At 36.2% G+C, this 15,884-nt stretch overlaps 1 protein-coding gene across 1 annotated transcript in view; it reads right to left on the reverse strand.

Moving 5' to 3' along the window:
• LOC121374511 (CD109 antigen-like) overlaps window positions 1–15,884 on the reverse strand; it is a 64,544-nt gene that overhangs the window by 25,193 nt on the left and 23,467 nt on the right. Inside the window, exons 15-22 of the mRNA XM_041501612.1 lie at window positions 15,566–15,757; window positions 14,835–14,984; window positions 12,742–12,846; window positions 12,091–12,175; window positions 5,483–5,500; window positions 4,015–4,106; window positions 1,287–1,489; window positions 212–329 (exon numbers count right to left, since the gene is read on the reverse strand). Of these exons, the coding sequence (XP_041357546.1) occupies window positions 212–329; window positions 1,287–1,489; window positions 4,015–4,106; window positions 5,483–5,500; window positions 12,091–12,175; window positions 12,742–12,846; window positions 14,835–14,984; window positions 15,566–15,757 (963 nt within the window). The remainder of the gene's footprint in view (window positions 1–211; window positions 330–1,286; window positions 1,490–4,014; window positions 4,107–5,482; window positions 5,501–12,090; window positions 12,176–12,741; window positions 12,847–14,834; window positions 14,985–15,565; window positions 15,758–15,884) is intronic.

Below are 15,884 nucleotides of genomic sequence, written 5' to 3' on the forward strand. Positions count from 1 at the left end.
GTGTCTGTGAAACAAACGCGTGCCAATGGATACGTGGTGAAGTGTCCTGGGTGTTTTAATTGTTACCAATGCTCCAGGAATGATGTAAGAAAAGCATACTACTACTAGTATGTTTGGGTGGGTTTTATGGTTTTGGAAACGTTTACAAAACAAGCACTGAGGCTAATACTAGTAGTTTTAATTTAAAATATATAAAATTCATGAAATAAACCTTTGTGGTTGTTGGTGCTATGCCGAGTCCAGTGACAGCGTTGACAGCAAAGGCGCTGGCAATCCATGACGTAATGGTGTCTGGGATTGTCGTAGAGATATCTATATACCCGTTGGCACTGAATAATAATAATAATAACAATAATAATAATAATAATAATAATAAACAGTGTAAAGTAAAGTTTGTTTTGTTTAACGACACCACTAGAGCACATTGATTCAATAATCATCGGCTGTTGGATGTCAAACATTTGGTAATTCTGACATATAATCTTACAGAGGAAACCTGCTACACTTTATTTTTTAGTAGTAGCAAGGGATCTTTTATATGCACCATCCAATAGACAGGATAGCACATAACACGTCCTTTGATATACCAGTCGTGGTGCACTGGCTGGAACGAGAAATAGCCCAATGGGCCCACTGATGGTGATCGATCCTAGGCCGACCGCTCATCATGCGAACGCTTTACCACTCGGCTACGTCCCGCTAAACAGTGTTAATGAGTGTATTTTGCCCAGTGTGATATTTTCTCAATGACTTGAGCTATATTTTATTATAGATTATTGCACGTGTTACTCCATGTCTGTTTCAATATAACTACGCTATCTGGTATGTAAAAAAGGACTTTAGATTTTAAGCGAAGAACGCTATCAAGATGAGTCAAATATGATTCTCGCCAGGCTCGAATGAAAGGAACAGCCCTTTCAGACAATGGCGGATTTGTTACAATTATCAGGAATATTTGATTTAGAATTAGTAAAGTTTGTCTTATATCAAAATATTTATAACAAAATAGCTACATGAATTTCTCTCTCCCCCCTCCCACCTCAGAGATTCATATTAGAGCATCATAAAATTAAAACACAGCACAACCACGAGCAGCTCAGCCTCAGCTAAATAGAATATGTTATGACCCTACATTCATCTATCTTTTGAAAAATGACCTGTAATATTTTTGTAATTTTAGCAGGTGAATTTTTGTCACCTACTGGCTTTAAAAAAGACCGCTATTTCGAGCCCTGCGTGACTGTTATAACACCAAATCTAGTAAGATTCCTTGAGTAACGACATACCCAACTGTTTTATTGACCCATAGCCATGTCTCGGGAAAGAGGTTTCGAACTCGCTCCACTTCTTTCAGGACAGGCTTTCCGTTCTGCATCGAAACTCTTGTCGGTGGTAGTGATGCCGCAAACCGGCTATAATTAGAACGGAGAGATGTTTGTTTGCTAGCTAAAGTAAAGTTTGTTTTGATTAACGACACCACTAGAGCACATTGATTAATTAATCATCGAACGAGAGAAAAAAAAACAATCAGTTGAATGGACCCACCGAGGTGGTTCGATCCTGCGACGCAAACACTCCAAGCGAGCACTCAACCGACTGAGGTAAATACTGCCCCTTCTTCTAGCTAATCGACATGCTGTAAACTGAATGAGTTTGTTAACTGACTTTTATCTAGAGACCAGCGGACTGAGAGAAAGACAGAGTGAGACAAAATACAGACAGACAGAGAGACATAGACACAAAAGTAAAGAAAGAAAGACGTAACATATTATAGCATACAAACTCTATACAGATTCCGGACGCAGTTATGAATGAATAACAAAAAAACCATGAGCCACATTTACGATGCCTGTTTTCCTTTAACGCGGGTATATAGCCTAAGCATTGTATATACACAACCTGCTAGATTTCTCCATTAGTAGCAAGGGATCTTTTATATGCACCATCCCACAGACACGATAACACATACCACGGCCTTTTATGTACCAGTTGTGGTGCACTGGCTGGAGCAAGAAATAGCCCAATGGGCCCACCGACGGGAATCGATTCCAAACCGACCGCGCATCAAGCGAGCGCATTACCAATGGTCTACGTCCCCCACCCACCCCCACCCTCCACAAACAGCAAAGATTAAGGTCTGCGTTCCATAAACAAGTCACCGATCATCGCAGATTCGACGCAGTCCGTCTGCCACCGTCTTTCCATAAACCGTTTCTGCGTCGGACGCCAATGTGTTATAGACTGTATGGAAACCAATCTTAAATGGACATTATCAAATTTGCATAATGGCAGCTTTTCCACAAAATTATTTATTCATTTTTTGTTTCATCTTCAGTCATGTAGCCATAAAATATTACAACCAAATACATGTGTATATTAATTTACTATCAGAAAACGAAATCATATTTAATCGGTAAATATATACATGATGAGTGACAGGTAGTACAACGCGTGGCCTTACAGTTCAATGTGTACATGCTTTGTATTTGATATCCTAGTTCTTTGTGGTCAGTTTAAAAAGAAAAACTGAAACTTTTATTGATTTAGCCAGAAAACGTAAGGTACATTGTTTTGTGTACCTTCTATTCTTGGCCAAGGATTCATGGAGAAACCGCTGTTTACGCTCAGTGCCAGCCCATTGATATTTATATATTTTTGAGTTAATTGTACAAAGGCTATTAATATATAAAGGGTTCAAGGCAATAACCTATGATCGTGTATGTCAAGGTCACAATAACATAAGAAAATTAAAAACCTTTAATTATGGTAGGCCCTTAAAAGTTGTCGGTAAATCAGTTTGCTTAGGTATACATATTTTAAGGAACACAAGATGAGAAAGCTCCATAGCCTCCAGCCTATAGGAACAGAGATGGTTAGCATGTAGAAAGGAAGTACACAAAGGACACACGCTGTGGAAGCTTCACAGCATCCAGCCCCCAGAAGTGTTGGTCAGAATGCAGTAAGGAAGTACAAGGGACACAGGGAGAGGAGGATTTCAATACTAGCTCGATCGCGACCAGGCGAGCTCTGTACCAGATCACAAGACATTTTGAAATTACTTTTTAAAATAAAAAATTTTAGTCGTACGTAGCGAGAGTAGCAATGTATGTATTTGTCACATTATTTAACGCATATGTAGTATTAGACAATGTAACAAACATTTTATTATGCTAATATTTTTGCATTTTCCATTCAGTTTTGTTAGATTAAGCATACATTTGGCATTAATTTGTACTATATGTCAGATTTTAGAAAAATATTCCACATTCTTTAAGTTCCAAGCATCGAATATTCCAGTACCTTTTAATAGCTGATGTGTTCTAGAATGTTTTGGTACTTTCTAGAATTATCCAATGGCTGCAATGTTTTAGGTCTTTCTAGAATGTTTCAGTACTTTCTAGAATGTTCCAGTGCTATCTAGAATGTTACAGTGCTTTCTAAAATGTTCTAGTGCCCATTTCCACCCCACCCCATCCCCAGATGGTGTATATATTGGCCTATACGTGCATAGGTCAACTTAGTATTTTTCAGGTGCGCAATGTCTTCATCGCGAAGCTGCTTACATTCTGGCGATTCATTTTGTTAGTTTGTGGATTCTACATTGGCCCAAGGCGGGTAAAGCATGGAATCAAAGTATCTACGAAATTTGCACAAGCTTATGATTTATACTTTGGCATGAAGATTGGGGATCAAAACAAATAATGAGCTCCACACGTAGTTTGTGGTACATGTTGGTCGATTTTTGAGGGATACATGCGAGTTGACCGCCCCTCAATGCCCTTTGCCATACCCCAAATGTGGAGAGAACCATAGAACCACGAGAATGACTGCTACGTCTGTATGGTGGATATTTCAAGATTCAAGAAAACAAAAAATCAATATATCACATATCCAGATATTCCACCATCTATTGCTCCAGTTCCACACTCTGAAGAACTGTCTGTCCCGAGACCACATGCTAAAGATTTGAAGAGCGAGGGTGGACATTTTGAATCTGAATCTGAAAAATCTTACGTTGGTTATACTGACGAAGAAAAGAAAGCAACCACACTTTCCAAACCAGTAGGAACTGGATGATTTGATTCGAGATCTCGGGATGACGAAGTCTAATGCAAAGTTTCTAACATCAAGACTGATGGAGTGGAACCTTTTGGACTACAGCTGCTAGGAAAATAATTGAAAGGTTCTCAAAATATTTTTCGATGAAAGATGATTTATGTTTCTGTAATGACACTGAGAACTTGTTTCAAGAACTGGGTATTGATCATGAACCAAATGACTTGGCGTCTCTTCTTAGACAGTTCAAATGTGTTCTTCTGCACAATGGAAATCAGTATCCATCAATACCAATTGAGCACTCTGTGCATATAAAGGAAAACTACGAAAATGTAACATGTCTTCTGGAAACTATAGACTACAACAGGTACAAATAGTGGGACAGTCGTGGTACATCTTAACAACACCGCAAAAGACACTGGCTTCAAGGAGAACACTTTATTCCAGGCACACAGAATGTGAAGTTCCAGCCCTTGGTAGAATCAGAGAAAGTCCTTATTCCTCCATTGCATATCAAACTTGGGCTTGTCAAACACTTTTTGAAAGCACTGAATAAAGAAGGCGAAGCTTTGAAATACATTTCCAACATGTTTCCACATCTGTCAAAAACAAAAATCGAAGGTGGTAATTTCACCGGACCAGATGTTCGCAAGATGTTTCAGTCACATGAATTTGAAGAAAAAAAATGAGAATCAAAGGAACGAAACGTTAGAGAAGTGGTTGAAAATTTCCTTGGGAATAACAAAAGTGGGAATTATGAACAGTTAATAGAAAAGTTTTCACCAAGATATATTAACTATGGAAAGACGATATCAAGGGAAATGGGACTGTAACATGATGGGTGACTATCTGTGGGGGTTAGTACGTGATGACTCATCATGTCATCGACGAAAAGTACGACCAACTGTCCATTTGTTATTTGTAATCTTTGTTGTTGATTTATACATGTATAGTAGAACATGCAGAATATCTATGTAATATTTGTGTTAATAAATACCATTAACAAAGCCATCAATATAGTGTTCTGTATATGCCTTTGGAGTGAAAAATCTCATAAATTCATAAAACATTTCCTAAAAATAGTGAAAGTGAGATTCTGTGACTAAACCTAACACTCTAGAAGAAGTAGTGACATTTTTGTAATCAGTACAATTTAACTAAACATAATCAACACAAAAATTTACATAACTAAGAACTTTGAAAATTTCTGTTACATTATACATTATAATCTAGTGGTCGCAAAAATCTAAAATTAAATTTCCTTTACTATTTTTTACCACAATATGTTTATTTTGAAATTATACAACCAGACTAGCTGTGGGGAAAACGGGGTAAAACAATCATTAGGGTTGACTTTACTGGAATAAATCAGCGATAACAGACCACCCAGGCACATTTTACACACTCGATGTACATGTATACTTACGATAAACAGTTGGGTAACCTGTAAAACAATAATATATAACACAGTGCACATGTATACATGTCTGATACGTGTCAGTGAAGAAGAAGGAAATGTTTTATTTAACGACGCACTCAACACATTTTATTTACGGTTATATGGCGTCGGACATATGGTTAAGGACCACACAGATACTGAGAGAGGAAATCCGCTGTCGCCACTTCATGGGCTACTCTTTTCTATTAGCAGCAAGGGATCTTTTATATGCATCATCCCACAGACAGGATAACACATACCACGGCTTTTGATATTCCAGCCGTGGTGCACTGACTGGAGCGAGACGTGTCAGTGTATGTATATCTGTATGTGTGTCTGTATATGTATATGTATATCTGTATGTGTGTCTGTATATGTATATGTATATCTGTATGTGTGTCTGTATATGTATATGTATATCTGTATGTGTGTCTGTATATGTATATGTATATCTGTATGTGTGTCTGTATATGTATATCTGTATGTGTGTCTGTATATGTATATCTGTATGTGTGTCTGTATATGTATATCTGTATGTGTGTCTGTATATGTATATCTGTATCTGTGTCTGTATATGTATATCTGTATCTGTGTCTGTATATGTATATCTGTATCTGTGTCTGTATATGTATATGTATGTCTGTGTGTCTATCTCTCTCTATGTATGTCTGTGTGTCTATCTCTCTCTATGTATGTCTGTGTGTCTATCTCTCTCTATGTATGTCTGTGTATCTCTCTCTCTCTCTCTCTCTCTCTCTCTCTCTCTCTCTCTCTCTCTCTCTCTCTCTCTCTCTCTCTCTCTCTCTCTCTCTCTCTCTCTCTATCTCTCTCTCTCTCTCTCTCTCTCTCTATCTCTATCTCTATCTCTATCTCTATCTCTATCTCTATCTCTATCTCTCTCTCTCTCTCTATCTCTCTCTCTCTCTCTCTATCTCTCTCTCTCTCTCTCTGTGTGTGTGTGTTTGTGTGTCTGTATGTGTGTATGTATGTGTATGTGTCTGTATGTGTGTGTCTGTATGTGTGTATGTATGTGTATGTATGTGTATGTGTATGTATGTGTATGTGTCTGTATGTGTGTGTGTGCATGTGTCCGTGTCTGTGTCTGTGTCTGTGTCTGTGTCTGTGTATCTGTGTATGTATATGCTTATGTGTGTATGTATGATAATTTAGTTTATTACCCCAGCAAGCACTCATAACGGGGAAAATAAAAAATCATAATTTCTCACTGCATTGGTCTAACGAACAATACTATTGGATGCTTTAACGAAAAATTATCATGCATTGGTTTAACGAAAAATACTATTGGATGATTTGACGCGTAGAAACCAATGACCTTGTCGGTACTAAATATGACGTCATCACGATTTGGCAAACACACACAATGACGTCATGTAGTTTAAAGAGTTGGCGTTTACGTTGGTGTTAAATTTAGAACAAAATGTCATTTTAATGCAAATCATTATAGATTTTGTAGCAGAATAAAGAGAACTTTTGTTTTTGAAAATTATCTATGAACGTGATTAAATTACAAAGTTATAGCAATACTCAGAACAGTGCGTAAAGTGGTTTATATCGTTTCTATACATGCACGTGCATGTGTGTCGAAAAAAAAGGCTTTTAGAGGGAAAAATAGCTCAGGTAATAAATAGAATAACAAACTCGGCACCAAATTTATGTTCCTCGTGAAATAATTTTATTTGACAACTGAAAATTATTTCACTCGGGACATAAGTTTTATACTAACTGGTAACTCGTGTATTATCCTCTATTTATCACATGGGTTTATGACATGGATATCATGGGTAAGTAGTAAGATAAATGTTTGTACTGACCAACAACAAAACAAATATATAGAGAGGATTCGTCACGAGCGGTTTTTTTTTAAAATAGAAAATATCAACCGAGTCTATGTATACGGATTAACTAGACGACACTTCTAAAATAACATTTCTATTCGATATTTAGTCAATCTCGGTACTATACTTAAAGTCGCCTCCATCGATTATATGACGTCATTAGGATTGGGCACAAATTAGTTTGACGTCACGCATTTAAAATAAATTTTGTGAAAACTTTACGCTGGACCTACGTTTCTTAACGCGGACATTAGCAACACGTTTTGTCGTTAGCGTTAAAGCCGCACGCCCTAGTTCCATCCAGCGAAAATAAATTATAATTTGGTTAATCTACAAACCTGTAACACACTTAGATCACGTTTTTATCAAACGGAGTGAAAAGGCAGGTTTTATATCGATAAATACCATGGGAATCCCAATGTCCCAATTGCTTGAAATAATTTTGAAAGTTAGTATTCTGATGTCACCGGTAGATGTCGCTCGAAACACAACAATGCCTACGTCACGACAGAGTGCGCACAGACTTGTGGTGCGTTACTTTCACCTCTCCTGGACATGTTCCAACTGTTCTGTCCTGGTTGTATCCCCTCTCCAGATATCGTAAGACTTAGCAAAATTATTGGTTTTAAGAGTTTGTAACGTTTTGTATTGAGACACTTACTTGTCTGAACTTTAATGTTACTGAAAATGTTCATGAACTGTGAAGAAAAATCTCACAAATGAACAACAAGCAAACGACAACAAATCGGATGTTGATTGCGCGAACAGTGCACGAGAAAACAAACCGAACCAAAATGATAACGGTCACGTGGTATACCAACGTCTGTGACGTTTACACAGGAAGATTCCCTCTAAAAATAGATTGGACCTTGCTTGCTTAACGGTTTTTTCTCGAGTGCGCGTGGCTTTTTAAGAAATACAAAAATTGCATTTCATGGTTTTACAAACATCAGGATTACCAGGATTACCAAAAAGCACTTCAGGTGAATGGAAATGTGTATTCTAAATAATAAAATATAAGTAAAGTGCAATTGTATTTGTAAAAAAAATGGGTTTAATAGCGAAAAACAACGCCGTAATGGTTAACAACTAGCCGTAACTAGGGCGTGTCCCTTTAAGAAAGGGATTGTTCGCCGCGAGCAAACCGAACGTTATAGTGGAGCAGAGAAGGTTCACATATGGAGAATTTTGTGCATTTTAAGGTACACGCATGCAATTTGGCATAATGATTCTGTATACCATAACGGTCATTTTAAGATCGGGACCCATCTTGAAGGTCACGTGTATTGACCTTGGTAGCCATTTTGAATATTGTCATATGGGGAGCCCATTTTGCTCTATTTTAGGTGCCATATAACCTTCTATCAGATAAATTAATGCAGTTTTAAGTTAGTAAACTTATTTTAATATTTTTCTCAAATGTATATATGAACTGTCAACGTCAACAAACTCAAACAAAATTCAAAATGTTCACCACATTTTATATTTTGTAATACCTACTACATATTGTACTCTTTTTCTTTTGCTAGCAAATGGATTAGTTAAGGTTAAGGTTGGAAACCTATGTTAATTTGATATAAATATCATCATTAATAACTTCAAAGATAATAACAACAATTCAAAATGGCTGCCAATATCCAGATTTAACTAAGTATAAAAGTAATGTCTATAGCCTTCTGACTGACAAATTACTTAAGTTACAGTTATTAAACTGACATTAATATGATGCAAGAATAGTTGATGATGTACATACACGTATGAATTAAAGCTACCAACTACAAACATATTGTAATTTAGTGCATACAATTACATGGATAAAGATTACATAACGTATTGTGAACGCTATGCAATCCGTTTGAAAAGCTGATTAAGCATGTGCCTAAACCAGGCAACATTTAAAGACGATAATGCACATCATTTCCACTGACGTGTTACTAGTAGCATCTATCATATGTGTTTATCTCCCGAACCACATATGCCTATTCCTTCTGACTGAGAGTGGACTAAGGTCTTGACTGAGTGGCAGCCGCTCTGAACCACCATCCCAGAAGCATCAAAGATATGTTACCAACTGATAAATGGTGGTTGTAAGAAGGAAGTCCGTGGGCACTGCAAACGTGTTAAAATGCACTCCTCTCTGCATCTGTTCAGGACTTCCAGCAGAAGTAATTTACCAGTCTTACCAGTCAGAAGTCTATAGAAATAATTTTTATGCCTGATTAAATCTGGATACCAGCAGCCATTTTGAAATATATATACTTTCTTTGAAGCTATTAATGATGATATATTTACATTATATTTTATTCATATCATACTAACACAGGTTTACAACCGTATACTGAACTAATCCATCTGCTGGCAAACAATGGTTACTACAATTCTTAACATAATGTTCTATGTATAAAATTACTTTTATGCATGGTTAAATGTGCATACTATTGGCAGCCATACTGTCTTTGAAGTTATTAATCTATATTATTCATACCATGTCTACATAAGTTTCCGGAACTAACCATCTGATGGATGAAAATGGTTACTACAATACTTTAAACATTTTTTTTTTTTTTTTGTCGGCCATTTTGGAAGTTGTTAACGTGGACAGTTCATGTCTACATTTGTTTAGCATTAGCATTATATGCACACCAACAAATATTCTAAAAGCATATGTTAGTTTAATAACTATAACTGAAGTAATGTATCAATCAGAAGGCTATGGAAATTATTTTCATGGTTAAACCTAGATGTTAGCAGCCATTTAGAATTATTTTTTGACTGTCCTTTTTTTTTAACTTATAATGATATTAATAGTTCTGTATTATTAAAATAACATTAACATAGGTTTACAATCTAAAACTAAACTAATCCATCTGCTAGCCGAAAATAGTTACTATAATAAGGAACAAAAGGTTCTATGTATAACGAAATCTGGCTATTTTGAGTTTTGTCGGTCATCTTGGAAGTTGTTAATATCGACAGTTCATGTCTACATTAGTTAATCATTATTTAAAATAGGCTTACTAATTTAAAACTACTAAATCATTTGACAGAAGGCTATATAGCACCTACAATAGAGAAATATAGGCTTCACATGTGGCAAAATTCAAAATGGCCACCAGGGTCATTACGCGTGACCTTCAAAATAGGTCCCGATCTTGAAATGGTCGTTATTGCATACATAATTATTGTGCCAAATTTCATGTTTGTACCATAAAATGCACAGTGCACTTGCTACTCTGCTCCACTATTAGCTAACAATTTTGAAAAGTGACTCGCGGCGAACAAAAATGGATGCCAAACATTTCTCGTTTGCCTTTTCACACAAAACTGTTATGCTCTTAAAAAATTCATATGTGTATATCACTAATCGTTTCAAGACCTTATTTGTACTGTCAGGTGACTATTTGAGAATAATGCAAAGTCGAGCATTTTTGCTGTTTTGGTCAGCCATTTTGGAAAACGTTTGCGTATTACAATACCGTTGCATAGACCACGAAAACGCCCGCCGCGAACGTCCGCGTTAAGAAACGTGGCACAGCGGTATACAGGTCGTGTTAGATTGTAAACAAATGACCCGTTGGCAGCAACATATTATTACCTAAAGACTTTGCAAATTTGCATATACATTTAAATTATTATATACCTTTAAACCATTATTACACGGGTTAATATTCTAAATTATCACATGGGTTTATGACATGGATATCATGGGTAAGTTATGGATATATATATATGTTTTCTTGATAAAATTAATTAGGAAAATAGACTGTTAAGATATGATAAATGTAATAAACAGTATATCTATAATGATGCAATCTATAGTCCGTCCCACAGGGAAGGCTTTTTTCTTACTCTAATAAATTTACTACAAATTATTTATTTTTGAGGCGATTGATTTGTACATTGGCAATGATTGCACACAAAAATAGTATTTTCTTGTTATTTCCAAAACACATTTACTTTTCTTCTTATGTCAAACCACACTGAAATTATGTACAAAAAAAAACAACAGTTTTACAAAATGATGGGACGGACTATAGGGTTTTTTTTCTTTCTTTTTTTTTTGGGGGGGGGGGGGGAGGGAGTTGTAGTATTTGACTCAACTAGTGGCGTAGCCGGGGGTGGGGCAGGGGCATCCCCCCCCCCCCCCAATCCCGGGAAATTTTTACCTTTTCGCTTATTAATAACATTAAAAAGGTTCCTGTGTCATATCCCACTATACAAGTGCCACCCCACACCCCACTCCATACAAAATCCTGCCTACGCCACTGGACTCAACCTTACCCACCCCATGTAGTTAGCATATATTAGTGTTTTTAAAGTAGATTTGAATATGTCATTTGACCAGTGTAAGGTAGGTGTAGATAGAGTATAACTAGTTAATGACGTCGGATATCTGCTTTATCCTCTGAAGGAAATAATGGGAATTTATCATTCAACCTCAACAGGATACAGCAGATATCTGACGTCATTAACTCGTTACCATCTTTACCCTGCAGACCATAAAAATTAAGGGTGGAACTATTATTTCTGTTATTTCAAACACATTGAACGATGACCTAGAGGTCAAATGAGCGATTTTGTAATGTAGCTATGTGTGTGACGTCACATGAGTGACGTCAAAAGTCATATCCTGCTAGTAGCAGGATATGACTTTGCTTTATCCGTCATCATATTGTGTCAGTAGAAACGGTGGTTGCCGGATAAATTCGGGTTAATCATCCCCCTGAAATAACTGATTACCTCCTCCCATCATGCCAGGGCGTGAGGGTATGTATGGTTGATAAAAATCAAACTTGGCGTCGGAAAACACTATTACACCAGCATTCTGAAAAAAAAGAAGAAACTTGTACAACAAACATAAAAATCAAATTTGAGACATTATAACCAGCAAGAGTGTCAAAATTATATTAATAGCAAAATAAAACACAAAAATGTGATAAATCTGAACATACATTTATACTGAACAATTAACTTACCGAGTACCTCCAAATGCATTTTTTATTTGTAACAAAATCCGAAGCGTGTACCAAGATATTTTCAACCATATGGGTAATAACGTTGTTTATGACGGCCATTGACGGGTAGAGGTTATTAACATTGCTTATGTCGGCTCGGACTGTGTGAAAGATTTGATTGTACATGCATACGTGGATTGGACGGGGATGCAAACAGTCATAATTTCGGTCGCACATTCTTTGAATATTCGCTAAATATGTTTGGACACCCAGTGTTTGTTTTTTTTGTTCAGGGGTGTCATTAAACGTCCATTCATTCATTAGCTAAATATTTACAAGGCTTTGTATTTTGTAGGGTTTTTTGTCATGTATCCGGTATTGATCCTAACGTCTAGGTGGACAATATTTTACTTAAACAGCTTACTCTCACTCTTACCTGGAATATCCCTCTAGCATTTGATGCCCCTGTGGAGACAGCGTGTACATCTTCGCTGAAGTCGGGTTGTTTACCCTTGTCGAAACTCTTCAATTTACCTGTCACCTGCATGTGGAGAAAGCATTGCAATCAAGGGTATGCACAGGACACACCAGGTCACCTTTAAACTAAGAAGCGGCACGTAGCCCTGTGGTAAAGCGCTCGCCTGATACGCGGTCGGTCTACGATGGATCCCCGTCGGTGAGACCATTGGGCAATTTATCGTTTCAGCCAGTGCACCACGACGGGTGTATCAAATACCATGGTATGTGCTATCCTGTCTGTGGGATGGTGCATATACAAGATCCCTTGCTAATAAAAGGAAAATGTAGTGGGTTTCCTCTCTAAGACTATATTTGAAAATTACCACTTGTTTGACAGCCTATAGATGATGATTAATAAATAAATGTGCTCTAGTGGTGTTGTTAAACAAAACAAACCTATTTTTAACCTTTAAATTACTGTTATTGGTATGAGGGAGGGTGAGCACCAGCTTGTGCATTATTACCGAACATACAAATCTGTCATTTGCATGAAACTTGAGCACTTAATTCTAATTAGTATTTGCAAAAAGTAACTTTGAAAGTGTTAGCATGTTCTAGCACTATAAAATTAATTTATTTGTGGACCACTCGTGCGCTTTTTCTCGACTCGTACATTCGTCATTTCCATGAATATTCATTATAGTGACAGACTCGAGTTTTTAAACACTACCGCGCGTGCTTCCCTATTAGAGCCGGGGTTTTTTTTTTTTTTGTTGTTGTTGTTGTTGTTGTTGTTGTTTTTGTTTGTTGTTGTTGTTTTGTTGGTGTTGTTTTTGTGTTTTGTGGGGTTTGTTTTTTTTTTGGGGGGGGGGGGGGGTGACAATTAAAAATAGACATTATTTACATTTTGTGGTTTAGATCATCCATTTTCGAAATTCCAAAGGGTTGTTGCTGGTCATTCTCATATTTTTAATAAAATGGGGATAATACCATGAGATTATTTTTTTTTATATAATTCTAAAAACGCTCACGTACCTCTGAGAAGTAATTGTCTATTTTTAAAGAGTATTTCCCGTTTCAACGTCACAGTCTTACGTTATTGTAACGTTATCCATATGTGTTACATGTTTGTAGATTAATCAACCTTAGTGTCCATTTTCAGAGGCTGAAACTAGGATCTCATTATTGAAATTAAAGGGACATATATTAAAGTTGCACAAAAGGGCCGAGCCTTCCCGCTATTTTATTTTTCATTGGCCTTAAAATGTAACGGTTATACCTGCCATCAATTCAAAAAGAAAACAAAAACGGGTGACATATTTTACAGTAATTAACCAGATTGTTGTCTATGGCCAGTACAGAGCATTAAAATGTTGATATAGACGAGTTAATTATGCAAAGACTTTTTTCAAGTTCTTTATTGCGTTAAGTTTTCCAACTTATCAGCAGTATAACAATGAAATACAATATTATGTACAATAGTGCGGAACAATGGTGGAGAATGACTTACATAAATACATACACATATAGCGATAAAACAATCCATCTATATCTATATATAAACAATCGGCAATATGGGTTACACAAATATAGATATATTAAGTTGTTTGTAGTAATAGCATATCCCTCATTTTGTGTATGTACTACTTATGTAGAAACAGATTAATTTGTGGAACTTATTTTTTACATCATTTTTAATGTGAAATATGGCATTTACTATTATGATAATAGACATTGTATGTACATTAGCTACCCCCACCCCCCCCACCCCCCACCCAATTTTGTTTTTAAAAATTAAAAAATAAAGCCCAAACAAAACAACAACAACAAACAAACAAAAAAATAAAAACAAACAAACAAACAAACAAATAATAATAATAATAATAATAATAATAATAATAATAATAAACAATAAAAAACCCAATTGATTCATTTTAGAAACAAGACATTTTCTCAATATTTCAAACATTCCTATCAAAAGTTTGCAAATATGTTTGGACACAATGAGAAAATTTCCTTACACACTTATAAAATAAATTGTGAAAGTTCTGAGTAACAAAGCATACATACTTCATCAGTAGTTATGTCATTTCCGCTTTTAAGTAGAAGCACACTTTGGTCAACAGCGAGCAGATTGACCTGCGACTTAGGGTCAGCGGTCACGTGGACTTCGATGACCTTGTGAGGCTCTGACGAGTTCTTGCTGAACTTGACGGACACCTGCGGCAAAGATTAAAATGTTTCCTAAACGGTAACTCAACTCAGTCTTAATCTACGGTTATTGGGAAGCTAATATGACAATGTCAATAGTTGGAAAATACAAATTAATTATAAAATATAAACCTAGAAAGTAATTTTTGAGAGAAAATACAACTAAAACAATTTATATAGACAATCCAAGTGACACCATAACACGTGACCTTACAGAATAAATGGAATTTATTACAGAATCCAGCCAGTTGACATTTCAGGTGCGTGTGCAGGGGAGGTTTTCGGGGTCGATCCCCACTCCCTCCCAATTCCCGTTTGAGTAAATGTTCTTCTTTTTTTTCCAAAACATTTTTCGGTGAGCATGACTTCACACCCTATAAACTTCGCTCACAACAGTCTTGACCCCCACTGTTAAAATTCCTGTATACACGCCTGCGTTTTGTGTTTTCAAAATGTTCTTATATATCAAAAACATATATTTATTTTCCAAATGGACCATTCTGATGTTCCCTTTATATGTATGTTGTTATACAAGGTTCTCATTGTAACATCTTCGACTATTAAAAGTTAGTTACAATAAATGTGATCACCTTGTTATTAAATACTCCTTGCACTTCAAATGCCAGAGAATCAGCAACGACCTCCCCGTTTTCTCTGACGTAGTACACAAGAATATGTGACGAAGGTGACATTGACGTAGTTACTGGCACATGTATTAAAACCAAATCTTGCACATTCACTGTTACTTGGCTAGCGATAAGGACTCTTCCTCGAGACAAAACCTGCAAGAAAGAAAGAAACAAATAAAACAACAAAAAACAATATTTATTTTAGATTATCTAGTCATTGTTTTTGACGTTATTGGTGTATTCGTTTTTCTATATAATTATTATGTTGTGCATTGAGAAG

Source organism: Gigantopelta aegis, chromosome 6 (assembly GCF_016097555.1).
Source record: "Gigantopelta aegis isolate Gae_Host chromosome 6, Gae_host_genome, whole genome shotgun sequence".
Lineage (NCBI taxonomy): Eukaryota > Metazoa > Mollusca > Gastropoda > Neomphalida > Peltospiridae > Gigantopelta > Gigantopelta aegis.